The sequence below is a fragment of the Rissa tridactyla genome, chromosome 21 (assembly GCF_028500815.1).
Source record: "Rissa tridactyla isolate bRisTri1 chromosome 21, bRisTri1.patW.cur.20221130, whole genome shotgun sequence".
NCBI classification, from domain to species: Eukaryota; Metazoa; Chordata; class Aves; order Charadriiformes; family Laridae; genus Rissa; species Rissa tridactyla.
Window position 1 is genome coordinate 1,020,534 of NC_071486.1, and position 18,044 is coordinate 1,038,577.

At 55.5% G+C, this 18,044-nt stretch overlaps 1 protein-coding gene across 1 annotated transcript; it reads left to right on the top strand.

Annotated features, from left to right (window-relative positions):
• The first annotated feature begins 4,875 nt into the window (after window positions 1-4,875).
• LAD1 (ladinin 1) lies at window positions 4,876-16,514 on the top strand. Its single transcript, XM_054181483.1, has 10 exons — window positions 4,876-5,222; window positions 8,542-8,682; window positions 10,054-10,555; window positions 10,969-11,112; window positions 11,858-11,907; window positions 12,778-12,850; window positions 13,227-13,358; window positions 13,748-13,837; window positions 14,993-15,070; window positions 15,424-16,514. The coding sequence occupies exons 1-10, from the start codon at window positions 5,185-5,187 to the stop codon at window positions 15,427-15,429; spliced, it is 1,254 nt and encodes a 417-aa protein (XP_054037458.1). The 5' UTR covers window positions 4,876-5,184; the 3' UTR covers window positions 15,430-16,514.
• The last annotated feature ends 1,530 nt before the right edge of the window (window positions 16,515-18,044 follow it).

Genomic DNA, 18,044 nt, shown 5'->3' on the forward strand with positions numbered 1-18,044 from the left:
GGCTCTCCTGGTTGGGTCGGGGGACTGCGGTCCAAGTCTTCTCCTCCACCCCCACTGCATCCATGCCTCTGGGCCAGCTGGAAGCCCAGGTCTGCCCTTGGCCAAAGGGGCAGGTTGAGCCTTTCATTCCACCTTTGCTGGCTTCCCTTGCACCAGGCCAGCTCTGCAGTCCCACTGCTGCTTCCCTCCTAGGTGACAATAACCTCAATTTCTTCTCTCTGAATTAGAAGGGAACCATAAGATAGTCCCTTTTTACTGAAAAATCAGCCCAAATGGGAGACTTGTAAGGCTCCTCTTAGGGAGAGAAGCTGGCGCTGGACTAGCCACTAATGAAATTGTATTTATTTCTAGAAGAGTGAGTCCTGTCTCCTTGAACTGAGCAGAGCCCTGTCCCTGACGTCCTCCAGGTTGCTCCGTCGCAGCCAAGAGCCCCCAAAGCAAAGCAAAGCAAAGCAAAGCAAAGCAAAGTGCTGGAAGCTTGAAATTGCAGAAATTACCAATTAATAGGACAACAGAAAAAAATATGAATCAGCTCAATGATTTTCTACAGGAGAGGTTTTGCTGGCAAAACTGCAGTGAGGGAGATGCAAAGGGCTTGGCCTGACGTGGCCCTTCAAAAATATCCCTTCTAGCTGGTAGCAAGATGGTCCCTTCCTTTCTTAGGATGCTCTGCGACCTCCTTGCTATCGGTCATGCCTAGAGACATCTGAACAGTGCCCGAATATTTCCCCGAACGTATTTGCAGCTCAGCTGGTAGCTGGAGCTCCAAAGGGAGGAAGGGGAGGAGGACTAGCGGCGATGGGCAACCCTGGGGTGTGAAGGGGTAAAGTTTATCCCGTGGCCTCTGCAGACCCCTGCAGCACCCTGCCCGGTGTGGGGCTAACACCGGGCTGCAGTTCCTGGGGGTAAAGGTTAAATATTTACCCCCCCCACATCCCCCATGGTGCTGCCAGGGCAGGATCAAACCCGCGGCTGCAGCTGTGCAGGAGGCGACCCAGGGTTATAGTGTTACCACCCGTCAACCCGGGAGTCGTCACTGCGGGTGCTGTGTGCCTCCTGCAGCACAAAACAGGGAGCAATGAGCTTCTTTGCTCCCCATTTTCCCCTCCTGCAGCCCTCCAGGCTCAGGTCCTGCAGCCCCAGGGAGAAACTGGGCTACGTTGGGGTACGGGAGTTGGGGTGAGCGGGGTATGTCCATCTTCCCTTGCTGCGGCCTGTGCGGTCTCACTCACTGCTCATATTAGAGGGGATTTATCATTAATTGCAACTAATTTCATGTGCTATGAGGGATGCAATCTGTCATACAGCTGCTGGCAGTGAGTCACACTTATTCTAGCCATGACCTGAAAAGTTTCCACTGACACCACTCTTGGGCATGTTCTTCATCGTTAGACCTGGGGCATCACAGGAGATGGCATCTACTGAGGCCAACCTGCCAAGGAGAGTGGGAACCTGAAGGACTCTATAGCATCCATGGGGCACCTTGATGGCGCTTCTGAACCAAGATTTGTCTAAACTATTTGTTTTTTTTTAAAAAAGTTAAATTACAAATGAGAAAAAGCCCTCTGCTAGCAAGGTGCAAGGCAGCTTGGACAACGGCTATTCCTTTCTTACAGAAAACAGAAAAGTCTGTGATTGGGTTTTGTTTGGTTTCTGAGCAAACACACACCAGTCTCAGACACTTTCTGGCTTTCTTCACACAACACAGGTAACTCTGTACCAGCAGGTTCTGGTGCGTCGCTCACGTCTCCCCAAAAGCTGAAGGAACCGTAGCTGGAGAAGGACATCCCTGGACCATCCCAGCGCCTGCAGAGCACCAGCACAGGGGGGCAGGGAGACCTCCGTGCGTGGCGGGGAGTGGAGCTTTTCAAAGCATTTGCTGGTGGGGCCTCTGGGAGCTGTTGCACTGCTGCAGCGATGGGGTGGCAGCTGATCAAGGGTGAAAACCCCTTTTCCTGGCCATCGAGCCCCAGGCCCCAGCCCAGCGGGGAAGCCTGGCCAGAAGATGCTGCTGACTCTGCTCCACCACCGGCAGTGCAGCAGGGATGAGCCCATGGAGCCAAGGGAGGAGCTGAGCCGCGGCCGATGCTGGGGGACCGGCACGGGCAAAAAGGGTGGAGGTGGAGGGTTCACCGCTGGGCCCCGGGGTGAGGCTGAGGAATGTCCTAATTACAGCACAGTTGTGGAAACTGGAAGCTCTCCACTGCCCTGTAGCCAAAGAAACAGGCTCTGCGTAGGGATGAGACACAGGACACTGTTCCCAAGGGAAAAAAAAAAACCCTGCTGATACTCGTCTAGCTCCTTAGTGGGTATAAATGGGTGTCTTCTGCGGATCTGCATCAGATGAAGACCTGGCCTCCCTGAGCTCCTCGGGCAGATGCAGGTCTGCCGGCAGAGCCCTCCTGCGAAGCGGCTGGAAAAGCCACCCCGGGCAAAGCGGGTGCCAAGGGAGAAGTGCGGTTTTACCCCAGCGCCTTGCCTGCACGCGGCAGAGTCCTGTGGCACGACTCCCTCGGCCAAGAGCTTTCCTCTCCTGGTGTAGATGTGGGACAGCAGATAGGACGGCCTGGTGCGTAAAGCAGATCTGGATGAATGTCAGACTGGTTCCCCTGAGCATCCCTTCCACGCACGGACTCACGCCCCAGCCTAATTTCATCACCTTCAGCTTTGCGGACCTGCAGTGTGGTCTGGGCTTTGGTGATGACCTTGGCGTGGCCAAAATAGCTTTTGTAAAGGGAAGCCCAGTCTGGCAAAGTGACTGGCGTTCACTGAAGGCATCAACGAGCTTGTGCATAAGGGTACAACTTGGTAGATAAGAGTTTTCCTGGATTTCCAGAAGGAAGGACCTGTAGATCAGCCACAGTTAAGAGGGAAAGTCCAAGCAGAGGTAAATAATCCATTAGCAGATAGGAAATTATGGTGAGATAACAAACTCTGCTGATAATTCTTGCGCATTTGGCATAGCAGAGATGATGATGCAGACATTCAGGACGATCTTGCAGGACTTTGTAGTTTGGGGATAAAATGGCAGGGGATGTTTGGGGGAGTATAAAGTGACACATAGAGGGAAAAAGCCAACGTGACTTCATATATAAGATGATGGGCTCTGGGTTGGCTGCTCTCTACTTGGGATTATGGCGAACATGAAACAACATGAGGAACATCAGGGAAAACATGAGCTAAATGCTCCGTGGCAGCAAAAATCTCAAACCATGAGAGATCAATGCTTTGTGCTGCCAAAGAGCTTGGCGGGACCTCATCCAAATTCAGAGAGAGGAGGCGGCTTTTCCAGCAGTGGGGAACAGACCTGGGGAACTCCTTGCTGAAGGATGTTTTTTATACTAACAGCTTTCCTGGGTTTGAGGGAAACTGAGCAAATCCATGGTGGAGAAACCCACTGAGGGGTCTTGAATAAAGAGGAAACAACGTTCAGCTCGAAAGGTCTCTGAGCTGAAAATAAAGACTGGGGGAGTGCGAGGGGCGAGTGTCACCGAGGCTCGTCCTCTGCCTAATCCCCAGCCCTTAAATGCCTGTCTAGAATTTCTTCATCTCAATAATAAGAGGAATCACAAACTGTGAGGTTTTATATTCCTTTGCCGTGTGGATGCTAGCTGGGGGTGTTCTTTCACTATGTTCAGTCTAATCCTTTTAAAAATCCTGTTAAGTCCTATGCTTCAGTGATATCCTTTGGCAATGGGTTTTGCAAGTAAAGTGCTCGCTGTGCATTAGTCAGAAAGGTTTATTGCTTTATAGTAGCTTGCTGATGCTGAACTGCTATATTTAGTTTGTCAGCAATTAGCAGGACACTTGCAAGGTTATTTAAGTAAATTTTTTTTCCTGATGCCACAACTCGCTGAATTTTCTGTTTGTATGAAAACACTTGAAAGACAACCAATTACTGCAAGAAGAAAGAAAAACAGGGAACAAGCCCTGCTCGGAGCGGATGGCTCATTTGACAGGGCTATCTTTTAGAAATGGGATTTTAATCGGGAACCTTTGATTAAAATCGTTCCGTTGGTTGCTCAGGTCCCGGGCACACCCCTGTGGGCTGGAGGCATGTGTGGCAAGCCCAGCCTTAGAACCAGTCCCTCGGGCTGGTTGAGGGAAGGATCTTACGGATCTTACCAGGATCAAAGACAGAATTTGTACTCAAGGGGTCCTGGATGAGTTTTTCCACAGGCGTCTGCTGCGATGTCTGCCTGGCTGCCCCGGCGGTGGGAGCACTGGGTGAGTTCTCACCTGGCCTCAGGTGGGAACCAGGCTTGGACCCATCTCTGCTGTGTGGGGTGCCCCCGTCACCCCCATGGGAGACCCCCCTGTTGCCTTCACAGTGGCCCTTTGAGGGAGTGTTGCCCCGTGTGAGCGTGGGGGGACGGTGGTCTTGGGACCAGCCTGGGGGGAACAATAGGTTTGATGGACTGGGTCCAGGCATGGGATGAGCACACACAGCCCCTTCAGGGCTTCACTGAGCTTCAGCGTGCAAAAAATTGCCGCCCCACCCAGGCTTCAGCCACGTCCTCCAAGAGTTCGTGAGTGCTCTCTACCGCAGCAAAGCTTGTAATGATGGGGAGGCCATGACGGCTCAATCCAGGACGTCCAGAAAAGGCTGAAAGGAGCGGGGCACCCTCCCATGCTCTTTGGAGAGGGCTGGACTGCACCCAGATGGAGGTGTTTTAATGACTGTTTTGGATCCCTGGGAGCCAGCCTCCTCCCACTCAGCCCAAGTTAATTCGCCTCCTCCACGGGTGCTGGAGGAGTTGTTGACTGGTGGAGAGCGGCTGGTAAAACAGGTTCTCCGCAGGGAGTTGTCTCCGAAACCCTGGGAGACCTGGATGGCTGGAGCCTCAAGCGCGGGTCTCCGCTGGAGCCCTGGCGCAGCGGGCGGCGAGGAGTGATTTGCTTTTGCGTGGCACTCCTGGGCAGGGCGTCTTTTGCACGGCGCCGCTAGTAGACAAATTACAGCCTTGCCTCTGTCAAGGTAGATAAGAAACCATGTGATGCAGTGCGGTGGTAAACGGGTTGCGGGCAGGGTAAAGGTGCACAGGGAAATAACCTTGCAGGGAGTTCCTCCCTCCTCGGGAAGCCGAGACTCCGGGCAGCGCAGATCCCCGCGGGACCGGCAGCGCCTTGGCCTTGATGCCTGCGCGAGTTTTGGGGGCTCTCTGAAACTCCCGGAAAGCAGGAATGTCTTCAGGCAGAAGGAACTGGTCCGATCTCTCCAGGTAGGTGCTGTGGTTTAATGCTTAACCCTTTCCGCCGGCGGGAGGGAGGGGGTGAGGGAGTCCCGGCCGAGGGGCGCTGGGGAGGATGGGGAAGGGGCAGACACCGTGGGGGTTGCTGCTTGCAGAGATGGTGCCAACCCCGGTGAGTGCTCGGCGCTGCTGGAATTTCTCGTGGGTGGGCAAGATCAGAGGCAGGTTTGTTTCTGCTGCCTGGGGAAGCTGAGCGCTGCATAGGAAAACAGCTCTGGAAACCCATCCTTGCCCCACGTTGGGTATATTTTTGGTCTGGTTTGCCTTTCTGTGGAGTAGGGTCTGGCTGGCTTGTCCCAGAGCCAGCTGTGGGTTTTTTTCACTGGCCTCATGTCCGTACAGCCCCTGGGTGCCTGTCCCGGCCCCGCCGTGTGGAGGCTGCAGCCTCAGCCCATCGGGCGCTGAGCAAGCCCTGATTCATCAGCAGTTGCGGAACGATCCCTGCAGCCCCACGGCATTGGCTGCTCCACTCGGTCCTTCCTAAAAAGTGATTTTGTCTCCGATGGGAGCCGGGGCAGGTGAGGGTCCCGGGCTCCGCAGGCAAGTCAGGGGCTGACCCAAAGCCTGGGCGATGTGGGGATGGCTCCAACCTCCCGCAGAGCCTGGGGCAAGCGCCGCCGACATCGTCTGCGCGGGCTGGGGGACGGAGACTCAGACGCAGCCACACTATCCCACAAAACGGAGCAGAAATCCCAGTTTGAGTGGATGTGACGGCTCCTGGACTTAACCGCAAACCCCAGTGCTTAGGGCAAGACACCCACCACGGCCAGCCCAGGAACGGGAGCGAAGAGAGACCCCGCTGCTCAGAGGCTGTCGGCTCACACCCTGCCTCCGTCAGGGAGGGGACGGATCCAGAGGGCATCCCAGCCCCATCCAGATCCTCCTCCTCCGAGCCACGGACCTGCCCGAGCGCGAGCCCAGCAGGGTCCTGCACCCAGGCTGTTTCACAACCCGGGAAGGCAGTTTCTCCTCTCTCGTTAGATGAGACAGCATTCAGTGAAACAGCATAAACGTCAGATATCTCAGCAGTAATGATTAACAGGGCAGGAGAGGACAAGGCAGGGGGAGACTCGCCGATCTTTTCTTATTCATCTCTTTGAGGTTAGAAAAGGCAAGACGGTGAAAAATAAATCTCTCTGAAAAGAGGAGGGAAAGATTGGCAAAGCAAATCCATAGCCTAATGGGTGGATTGCTTAATTACAAACAATGAGAAGCTGCATGTTGATGATGCCAGGTTATGTGCCGCCTCTGCAGGAGCCGAGCAAATTCAAGGCAGGAAAATCTCATTTTCATTTGGAAGGAGCCTGTGCATGCAAAAACAAAGCAGTAACTGGCTCTCACGTGGCTTTAAACCAGGGTTAGTGCTCTGTGCTGTCACTGCTTGAGGGACAGGAGCCATCAGCAGAGGCACCTGCGTGGAACGTCCCCACGCACATGCTCACCTTGCCGGGTGGGAATGTGACTGCTGCGCCGGGAAATCACGCTGTGCCGTGCAAATAAAGCCGTGCTGCCTTCCCAGTGCGGCGGAGCTGTGTGCAAACACGTACAGGGTCAGGCCCGTGGGGGTGAGCATGGCTGCAAGGAGCTGAAAGGGGAGGTGTCCCCCAGTGGGGTGAGAGCCAGCTGGGGACACTCATGGGCTCCCTGTGACAGCTCCCAGCCTTCTCCATCCCCGTCTCACCTGATGCCACTGCATGGATGACCACCTGGACCCCCCAGCAGTGGGTCAGATTGCTGTTGAGTTTTCACTGTGAGGGCGGTGAGCCCCTGGCCCAGGCTGCCCAGAGAAGCTGTGGCTGCCCCATCCCTGGAGGGGTCCAAGGCCAGGTTGGACGGGGCTTGGAGCAACCTGGGCTGGTGGGAGGTGTCCCTGCCCAGGGCAGGGGGTGGCACTGGGTGGGCTTTAAGGTCGCTCCCAACCCAAACCATTCTATGACTCTGTGATTCTGTTGGGGCATGAAGGCCGCCTGGGGCCATGGGGATGGACGCAGCGGGAGGGAAGGGCAGCACTTCCCCTGTCATTGTCCCATCCCCAGGGCTCTTGGCTGGCACCCGTCCCCCCTTCATGCTCCGTTCTGCTCCGCTGACCCTTTCGCGATCCCCCGCCTCCCTCGACCAGGAAAAACAGAAGCCGCAAATACTTGCGGGGGGTAATGTGGTTTAATTTATGACCCAGCTTTCATTACACAGTAACTCGTAAACCACGCTGCGAGTCACCGTGTCCGCAACGAATTTAGCGATATCACAGGCCCGGACCTGCTCTGACTTTCACGTTCTTAAAAGTCAAATTCAAAGTAAACCCTGGGTCTGGAGGAGAGCGGAGTGCCAGCTGCGGAGCTGGGATGCTGCGATGGGACGGATCCCGGGCAGGGAGGGCTCAGCCCCGTTGGACTGTTGGGGGTGCTGGGAGCTCCGCTGGCACCCCAGCGTGTGTTTAGAGCTCATTGAGGACGAGTGCTGTAGGTAAATGAACACTGTTGTGAAAAGGTCAATCCAGCCAATAAAAATATTTTCCAACAGAGTTCATGCACCGCCAGAGAGGGTGGGCAGGTTTTGCACAGAGAAAGGAAGGGAAAACTGGTGTTTTCCAAACAACTTTCTATTCAGGGTGGCATTTTATCCAAAAAAAATTATACATTTGGCTTGCACAAAATAAAATCTTTAAAGATGGCTCTTTAAAGATGATTACAAACCTTGTCTTTTTGCTACAACCTGTGATTATACACAATTCCCAGTCCCAGAGACATGCAGGGAGTAAGAGGAGCCTCTGCCAGCCCTGTTTCCAGGCTGAGCTTGTCAGCAGTCACCTTCCGCCTCTGATGCTTTAGCATCTGAGGCTTTTTGCTCAATAAAAATTAAAATGCCATCACCACAGCTCGCGCTGGGGCTAAAATCTTCTGCTGCTAGTGGTTACCCTTCCAGTTTATGTGGTTGAGATCTATGTGGTGGCTCTAGGGTCTTGGTCTTGCTGAGTTACAGGTTAAATATCCTTGCCCAGAAAGGTTTGCTTAATGTAGGGATTCCTTTTAAATGAGTGCTCCCTCCAACAGAAGAAATTAGGAGTTGTAAAGTCAAGTGCCTGTGTTGGGAAATGCCTGCATCAGCTGGGTGGAGTGAGAGACTTTGCGACACCTGGCTTGCGTTGGTGTCCCTCTCCTCTGCCGTGCAGCAGCTGGGGAAGGCCACCTCCGCCAGCCCCTCAACCCTCGTCTGAGGGTGTCTCAGTCTCCTTTCTTGTCTGGCATCAGGGCTGCAAGCTCACCATGTCCTGATGTTTCATCCCAAACAGCCTGGCCAGGCAGAGGACCCTTGAGGATGAGGAAGAGCAGGAAAGAGAACGCCGGCGAAGGCACCGGAGCCTGCTATCCTCCACATCAACGGATGAAGAACCTCCTAGTCCTGTGAAAGACACCAGTCCAGCTTCCAGCAGGTGTGTGGGGTCCTGCTAGCATCAGTCCTAGTTACGGTGATGATGGCTCGCAGCTTGCTGCCTTGTTTTCTCAACCGTGAGCCAAAGCTGCTGCAGTTGGTGGGAGTCTCTTCTGGAAGAAGGTGGGAAGAGCAGGGGTCCAACAGGCCTTGGGGCAGAAGGATGGGCTTCGCAGGAGGAGGACAAGAAGAGGGGTATTTCTCTGGTGGGCTCAGCCATGGGCCTCAACATGTCCCATGGGACAGGGAGCTGGTGTGCCAGGGTGAGGGCTGGTGCTGAGGCTGAGCTCAGGTGGGTGCTGGTGGGATCTCGAGCAGCTAAGCCCAGACAGGCACCCATCTCTGCAGGGCAGGTGAGCTGAGCATGCAGAGCCTGGCTGGCTGTCCTCCTCCTTCTCCTCTGAACCTTGCAGTGACATTGTATGACCTTTGCTGAAGTGGGGAGGTCACCCAAGGGCTTTCCAGTGGTGCTCCCAAAGTCCCTTGCTGTAGGGAGCTGGGATTTGGATGTGCCCTGAGATCCGGCTGCTCTTACACAACCTGACCCACCTCTAAGTTGATCCTGGAAATGTCCAACGTTTAGGTGGTTTTTGTCCACAGCGAGACTCATGCTCTAGAGGTGTTTCTTGCCACTTCAGACAGGATGAAATTAGGACGCTTGGGTTGGGTATGGGTTGAACAGGGGCTGGACATGACTAATGTGAACAAGGTAGACAGGTCAAGTTCCCCCTTCCCGGGTCATGTGGTGACTATAATTCAGGAGGAGGGCAAATATTATCCCATCTCCTTCCCAAGCGCTGGAGACTGTGTAGATACAGTCTGCACAGCCCTGGACAAATGTCCTATCTGCCCCTTCCCAAATCTGGTGCCTCTGTTTGCCTGTGGGAAGGAGGGGAAATGATGGTTTCGCAGAATGTGTTGGGCCTGTGGTCGGACCCTGCCATAGCAGACTGATTTGCAACCAATACTTTAAACTTAAAGACAGTGGTAGTTTTTCCTAGTCCGGCGAAGAGTCACAGACAAACGCCTCATCCGGCAGCAGACCCATCACGCTGCTCTGAGCACTCAGCTCCTCGGCACAGGACTTGGTGGATGCTGATGTCCTGGGATGAGGCTGCAGAAAGGCTTAATCTCTGTCACAAAAAGGAAAAAAAGACTTTTAATCCAAATTTGTCCTCTGAGAGCCTATCTGGGGTGAAAGGGATGAGTGTGACTGCAAGACCCCATCTACATAGATGACTCCAGGATGTTGGTAGGATATTTATGCCCCACACAGAGCCTTTCACTTGGGTTAAACTCACCTGCAGCATAAAATCCAGCCCTCTGGCCTCGGGGTGCTGAGGTTTGCCCCCCATTTTGTCTCTGTCTCTAGACCTCAATCCCTGGTGAAGCTGATGTCTCCAGAGGACGGAGAAGAGCGTAAGCTCTCAGAGGTGTTGAAGACACAAGAAGGGAGACGGACAAGGTCCCCGATGGCCGTCTCTGCAAAGCTGAGACAGGAGAAGGAGCAGCAGGAGTCAGGGGTGGGAGCAATCCGCACGGAGGCAGGAATGCAGCCACGCACGGGGCAGGACCAGGCTGGAGATCGGGGTCAGGATGCAGCCAAGGGCAGAGGGGACCCATCAGGAGACCAGCGCCCAGAGCCGGCCTCAGAGAGGAAGGTGGTGGTGAGGGGACGGCTCCAGGACAAAGAGGGACAAGGTGTGGGGATGCCTCAGGAGGAGCAGAGGAAGGAGGCGGGGGGGTCGCAGCAGCGGGCATCACCTGAGCTGGGGGGCTGCCGCCTCCGCGAAGTGAGGATCCTGACCAGACAGGGAAGCTGCAGCACGGAGGAGAAGACAGCCTCGGTGGTGACCTTGTCTCTGGACCAGCAGGTGAGCAGGAATGGACAAGGCATCAACCCTTGCGGGGCGAGGTCCTGGGTGAGGGAGAGAGAGGGAGAGCTCAAAAGTACCAGGAGGAAAATGGGACCTGTGGGCTTTTGGGGAAGGTTTGTCTGAGAGCTGCAAACCATGAGGTTGCGGACAGGGTCCCACCACCTCCTTTCCCTCCCTTACATGTACTAGTCTGATCAACTTCTCTGGCAAGCCCCTACTGATTGCCATCACGGTTTCACTGAAGAAGTAGTTGGGGCTTTGCATATCCACATGAGACAGCCAAGGTTTGGAGGATTTGGATCTCAGACTCGGCCTCCAAACCGGTTCCCACACTGGCTGCTCTGCTCCCTGCGCCTCAACCTTCTCTGCAGACTCTGCAGGGATGCATCAGACGTCTGCTTTTTCCTCAGCAACCATCCAGGAATCCCTCAAAGGAGGTAATACAGCTGTCTGCCACCCAAGAGGAACCTGCAGAAAAGTCAGATACTTCTCCAACTCAGGTCACCTACAGCAGCTCCATCAGACGAGCCAGCCCAAGAACTGTCTCCTTTCGGGTAAGAGTTAAAGCAAGTGGCAGAAAGACCCCCATTTAGGCAGTGGAGGATGGGGGGAAGGAAGGGTTGCTCTGGTCTCCGGGTGATGTTGGCAGAGCCTGCTCACAAAAGTGTGTTCAAAATCCACCCTTGATCTGGGCATTGCAGTTCTGCTTCAGTCTTTCCTCCATTTTCCTTCACCATGTCTGACTGAAGGCCTGTGGTGATGAACATGCCCATGTTCATACGCTTTGTGCTCTCATGGAAACTTGTGGGAAGTGATGAGAAAACAGGGAGCTCGTTGTCCTCAGATTTTCCAAAGAGTCACAGGAATGGCCACCCATCCTCTGACGGAGCACTTCCTCTCCTCTCTGAGGGCACAGGATAAAAATAAAATCCATCCTCCTAGTCCCTTGTTACATCCCTGAGAATATCTTCAATTCTAGCCCCCCCAAAAAGATCTCTGGAATAAAGTGCTTGGAGAGACTGGAAAAACCAAGAGCTGTTGAGATCCTCCCTGCTGTGAACCAGGGCTGACTGGTCAGGCTTAATTAACTTTCATGGTGCTTTATTGGGAATAAAACTGTTAGCGCTACAAGCGTCTTTAGTCTGGAGAGCTTTGAGATATGAGGTATGAGATAAGCACTGGTGTGGGTGAAAATGGAGCTCGTTTGAAAATAGGGGAAGTAGTCTGAGACAGTTTCTCCCACGTTTATCCTTGATAACCAAAGAGGACTCCAGTATCTCTTCTCGTTGTGTCTTCCAGATGATCTCAAGAAAAGAGAAAGAAGAAAGCCAAAGCCCTCTCACAAGGAGGTCAGCACCTCTCTTCATGTTACTTTGGTCTTGCTGGGCAGGAATTGTCATCCTTTGTTTTCCAAGGGAGGAGGAGGAGGAGGTGATGGGACCTGGTACTGGTTAGAGAATGCCCTGGCACAGGTCTGCTGAACATTGGTCCCTGGGGGCCTGGCTGACCAGGCAGCGATGCTTAGCAGAGGACAGGACAATGTCCAACGTACAGCTTGCATCTGTACGAGATGCCCCCAGCTAGCCCCTGCTGTCTCTTCATTGCTGTAGTGTCTCATCGGTGCTTATGTCTGCACAGGAGAGGTGAAGTGTTGAGCGGTGCAGCACCACAACAGGGTCCCACCCTTGGAGATATCAAAACCCACTATACAGGTCCACAGGCAACCTGATCTGGCTTTTGTGGCCAGATCAAGTGATCCTTCACATCTGCATGGCAAGGTTTGGACAGGTGTCTTAAAAACTCTTGAGGAACCAAAGGCTCAGGTCTGAATGCAGGGAGTTGATAGGATGCCCTGTCCCACCTCCATGTGCAGGGCAGGGAAGGGGGCTTTACAGGCACCTGGGCTTGCACCTACAGATACTATAGGTGCATACTGATACCGGTGAAGATGCAGTTCAGACCTGGCAGTGGTGAAGACAGGGTGAAGCTCAGAGCTATTTTTCAATGTACTGTGTGGCCCTTGTAAGGTGGCGAGACCCAGAGATCTCGGTCACCAGCAGGGAATGAGCTGCCTTGGTTCACTTGGCAGACAGATGCAGGAGGAGTGCCTGGGTCAGACAGGGACTCCTCTTGCCAAGTGGAGTCCCCAGGATCCATGGGCTGAGTCCCAGGCGATCCTGAGGGGTCTGTGTTCAACTGTCTCCCTTCTTCTTAACCAGCGCGAGTCTGAGGATCCCAGGTAGCAGCACCACCATTGGGGAGAAGCTGGAAAAGTACAACTCGGCTGTGCAGGTACTGAAAACCTTTGGCATAGCTGGGCTGGTGTGGTGTGGGAGGGATGTGTGGGGAGAGGGGTGGCCCAGAGCTCAATGGGGAAGGGAGAGAAAGACTGAGCTGCACCGAACAACCAGCGCTAATGGGGTTGAAGAAGACGGTCCCAGGGATTGGCGTCAGGGTTTTAGGAGCAGGGAGGGGTTATCTGCTGGAGAGGGTCATGGGGATGCTGCACAGTCCTGCCAGGGGGAGCAGTGGGGCAAGCCCATGAGCTGGTAATGGACAGGGAGGGAGCAGATGCCAAAGGGCTCAGGACGTGAGCCAGAAGCAGGACTTTGCTTTTCACCGCTGTGGGTGTAGCACGGCCCCTGCTGACGCTCTTGTCTCCTCCCAGCGCTCGGAGGTGGTGAAATCATCCCTGACTATTCAGAAGAACCTCCTGCTGTCCTCGGAGGGGGTGGCCAGCAAGCGCAACTTCTTCGAGGCAAGCATTCCCAGCAAGGCTGAGCCGCTGGCTGTCAGGAAGGTAAGGGCAGGGCCTGGCCCAAGCGAGGACCTTCCAGAGGGGTCCTGTGCTGGGGCAGGTACCAGCTTTCTGGACATCCCCTTTGGATACCAACGCCCAGCCCGGCAGGCTGCTGCCTCAGTGCAGTTTGGTGGGATTTTGGTGTTTGTTGAGCGGTGCCAGGCAGGGCTGGGCTTGGGCACCGGCTGCCACCGAAACTGTGCTCTGGCGGCGTGTGGGTTCGTGCCGATGACTGGTATTTGAGGAGCTGGGATGGAGCCAAGGTGTGGGCTGGTCTCTGCCTGTTGCAGGTTTTCTCAGTCTCTCCGTGCCATGGGGACTGTCCTGGGTTATGTTTGTGCAGTGGGAGAGCTGGTGCTGTAACCCTGGTGTCCCTCTCTGTGCCACAGGACAACCTGAAGATCCCAGGATCAGTGACATCCCGCATTAATCTATGGATCAGCCGAACTCAGGAGCCCGCCAAGGAGGAAAAAAGCAAGGTACCGGCTTGTGCCGACACCCTGGGCTAGAGCCCTGAGACCAGGCAGACTGGTGGCACGTGTCCCTGCATCTGGGGTGGTGGGGCTTGAAGGGCTGATGAACCCTTGGCTGAACAAATCAAAGGGTTCAAGAGGAGCTTAGCCAGGGTTGGGGGTTTGGGTGCTGCAGGGCCACCACAACGAGATGTTGGGGCTGTGCCCTGATCCTGAGCCCAAAGTGCCCGAGGCAGCTGCTCCCAGCCCTTCGTGGGGTGAGGAGGGAGCAGGCACCAGCTGGGTGCGTGTCCCAGGGGACGAGCAGGGGGACCTGACCTTGCCACCAGTGAGAGAGATCACCCCAGCCTGATCCCAGCTCTACCGGTGTCTGGAGGACTAGCTCTGACCTGGGTGCTAGTGGGAGATGAGCTGTATGCTCGGTGCTTTGGCATCGGGCTCTGGAGAGCATGGAGAGCTGTGTGTGCGCTGAGAGGTCCTGCTGCATGTGGGGCCTGGAGTGATCTGCATCCCTCTGTGTATCCCAGCCCCCAAAAGCAGGGTGTCTTGTAGCTGTGGGGCAAAGTGCCCAGCTAGGGGGACTCGGAGGTCAGCGCTTTCCACCACCGCTGCTCCGGGGACATGGATGTGAGGGAGAGGGACAGGAAACCCCTTGGCCTCAGGGCAGTTGACTGTACTTGGAAAGGAGAGGTTCAGCAAGTCCTGGGGAGGTATCCCTGTTTGCAGCAATAAGGTGTTTTGCCACTGCCGGTAGCACCCGCCTGGGTACAGGACTGGGGGGGGCAGCTCCAGCCCAGCCCGGTCAGACAAGCCCAGGCACCCCCCGCGCTGAGCTGCAGAGATTAGCACTGCCCAAACGTGTCTGTGGGGAGGCTGTGCTGGCTCTGTGGCTCCCACGAAAGGGTTTGCTACTGGGGTCACTCTTGGGTAATGCTGGTGACTCCTTTATCTTTTTCCTTTAATAACGCCTGCTGCCCTCCATCTCTGTGGGCTGGAGCTGCACTTGGTTTTGAGGGTCTACCAGGTGCAGATTCTCAAAGCTGGCTGGTTTCACCTGGGCCATGTGTGCTTCAAGGTTTGGTTAAAGTCAGACCAAGGCAGTACTGCACACGATGCACAGGGAAAACCTTCTTGTGCCACTTAAGACTCTCTTGTTTGCAGGACATCAGGAAAATAAACAGCCTGCCAAACCGTGACACTTGGGTAAAGCAGCCTGGAGACACCCCTGGAGACACCAAGGTAGACATGGGGCTGCTCTGGAAACTGGAGCGTCCTCTGAGCCAGGGGCAGAGCCAGGACCTGCCTGCTGGTGCATCACCCACAGGGCAGGCAGGGGACAACCAGGCCATGGTGGGGAGAGGGGTTGGGTGGGACATCCAGGACCCCATGATTAGGGGGGTCAGCAGGAGGGGACAACTGGAGGCAGCTGTAAGGGTGAGAAGGGGTCTGGGAGAGGAAGGGAAGTGCCATGTGATGGGATTTAGGGGATGCCTGCCTGCCCTGTCCCCTGTTCGGTCCCGGTTAAAGTAACTGCCTTTTGCGGGGTTTGCAGCCTCAGGCCCCGCCTCACTGTTTCTCACTTTCTTTTCCAGTTGTAATAATATCAGTTGCACTAATATCAGATGATCTGGGAAAAACCATTTTGCTGTGAAGATCAAAGCCCAGCCCTTCCCAACCGTCCAGCAGCCCACTGCCACGAGAGTCCCCCGCGCTGTGTGTGGGTCCCAGGTCGCCTCTGCTTGTGGGACGGGAAGGAAGAAGGCTGGAAGACTATCCCTGCACCCCCAGTCCTCACTCACTGCCTCTCTAGGAGTGCCCAGGCCTGGAGGCTCCTTGCAAATGCTGAGGGCAGACTCTTGCTTTGTTTCTCCACAAGATTTTGGTGTTTTGCTCCCAATCTCTGCCTTGTGCCCCATAACTGCGCTTGCAAAGCGGATCAGCCTGTACGTCTCTCTTGCAGCTGGATGATGTTAGTGGGGCAAGAAGCTGACCGGCCAAGGGAGTTTCAGCTGCATGTCCATGGACCATGTCCATCCCTGCTGCCTGGCTGGTGTGGGGTGAGGTGGGGCAGGCAGATGTCACCCCCCTCCCAGGCTGTCACTGCTGGAGGGACCCAACCAAAGGCAAATGGTGTTTGCAAAGTCACACGTGCATCTGTGTAGCTTGCAGAAGTCTCATGGAAGAAGGGTGGCCCTGGTGCTTCCCTCCAGCACGCGGCTAAGACAGAGACAGAGACTTGGCCTTCTCCACCCTGCCCTTACCATTCCCGGCCACCTACAAGCAGTGACCCCTTTCACGTAGTGATACGGGAAGGGTGGGCTGGCCACGGCCCTGTTTTTGGGGTCGTATGGAGCTGAGCGCCCTGTGCTGGGCCCCTGCCGCAAACCCCATTTCCCTCTCGCCTTTCCTCCTGAGCCCTTTGCCCGTGGCTCTGCAGCCCCCCGGTCCTGCGCTCCCCAGGCTGCTGAGCCCACCCAGCAGGGAAATGGGGTGCTCTCTCGAGACCAGTTTTAGGGTTCCATGGGCAGCCCATAAAATGATGCTCAAATCCTTGTGCCGGGGGCCATTCAATGGGCTAGGGCTGTGCCTTGAGCAACCACTGCGGTGTCCAGATTCGGTGTGCGACTCTGCTGCTGCCCTGATCTGTTCTTGCTTGTTGGGCTTTGGAAAGGACTTGGTTTTCTCTGTGCCTTTTTTTTTTTTTTCTAATAAAAGTTGCTCTTTCTAAGACATTCCCGGTCACCTGCTCCTGGGCTGGGACTGGGAATGGTTCACTTCCCTTCTGCCGGCAGGGGGATAAAAGGCAAAAATGCAAGAGAAATGTGTCCGGGGTGGTGGGGACGGTAAACGCAGCCTAAGACTCTTCACAGAATCCCAGAATGGTGGGGGTTGGAAGGGACCTCTGGGGATCACCCAGTCCCACCCCCTGCCAGAGCAGGGTCACCCAGAGCAGGTGGCACAGGAACGCGTCCAGGCGGGTTTGGGATATCTCCAGAGACGGAGACTCCACCACCTTTCTGGACAGGAAAGAAGTTCCTCCTCATGTTGAGATGGAACTTCCCGTGTTCCAGTTTGTGCCCGTTGCCCCTTGTCCTGTCCCTGGGCACCACTGAGAAGAGCCTGGCCCCATCCTCTTGCCCCCGGCCCGTTGGCTATTGCTGAGATCCCCTCTCAGCCTGCTCTTCTCCAGTGAACAGCCCCAGGGCTCTCAGCTTCTCTCTCTCTCCCCTTCCATTACAGCATCCTGGGGTGGGTCCAGTGGCTGGGAGAGCCCGGCTCGGGGGCTGCGATGGAGGGTCCCATCCTCTGCTTGTGGCAGCGCTGCCTTATCAGCGTCCCCGGCCCTAGAAAGTGACAGCTGGCTGGCTTGTGTCAGCCCCTCGGGCACTCACGTATCTCAGTCCGGAGGGTTTAAAATAGCAAATCTCTGAGGCCACACAATAGCTTGGGCTTATATGGGCTCCTGGGGGGAAGGGGGAGCGGCGGAGGGGGCCAGGGCCGCGGCTGCCGAAATAGCAGCTCACAAGTGTTGCATTCCTCCCTGGGCGCCGGGCACATTCCTCCCGGCACTGCCCGCCCCGGGGTGGGCGCTGGAGCCCCCTTAAAGTCTCCTGCCCCCAAAGAGCATTTCCCAGACGCCCGCCGGCTTCCCCTCAGCTCCCTGGACCTCACCAGCGCCCCGTGGCAGAGGTAAGGCTGGGGCGGTGAGGTGCCCACTCGTGGCATAGGATGCTCAGTGGAAGGGCAGTTGTTAAGACACAAAAGGGATTTGGCTTGGGGTTTAATGGTCCTCCCCAGCTGCTTGCACTGGGATGTCTTTCTGCCAGTAAGGCATTCCCATGGATAAAGCACCAGGACCCTCTCCAGGGGGTTGTGTTTGTAAGTTGTCCAACGCCTTTTGAATGACCCCGATGGGTGCCACGGCGGCTGAGAAGGATTTTGGCTGTCCTCGTGCTGGGGGATCTCACAGATCCCTATTCCTTGTGTCTCTGGAGAGGACAGGAGGGATGCGATGCCCGTGGGGGAGCCAGGCCAGCCTGGCCCTGGCTTGCTGCAGCCCGTGGGGTGGGTTAGAGGTGGGATGCTCCTGTGTGTGGTCTGACCCAGCCAAGTGGGAAGGGAGCAGCGACCTGATCCACGCTGGAGCAAACGCCGGGAAATGAGAGTTCCATGTCTGGGTAGCCTGGAGGAAAGGAGAGACTGCGAACCATGG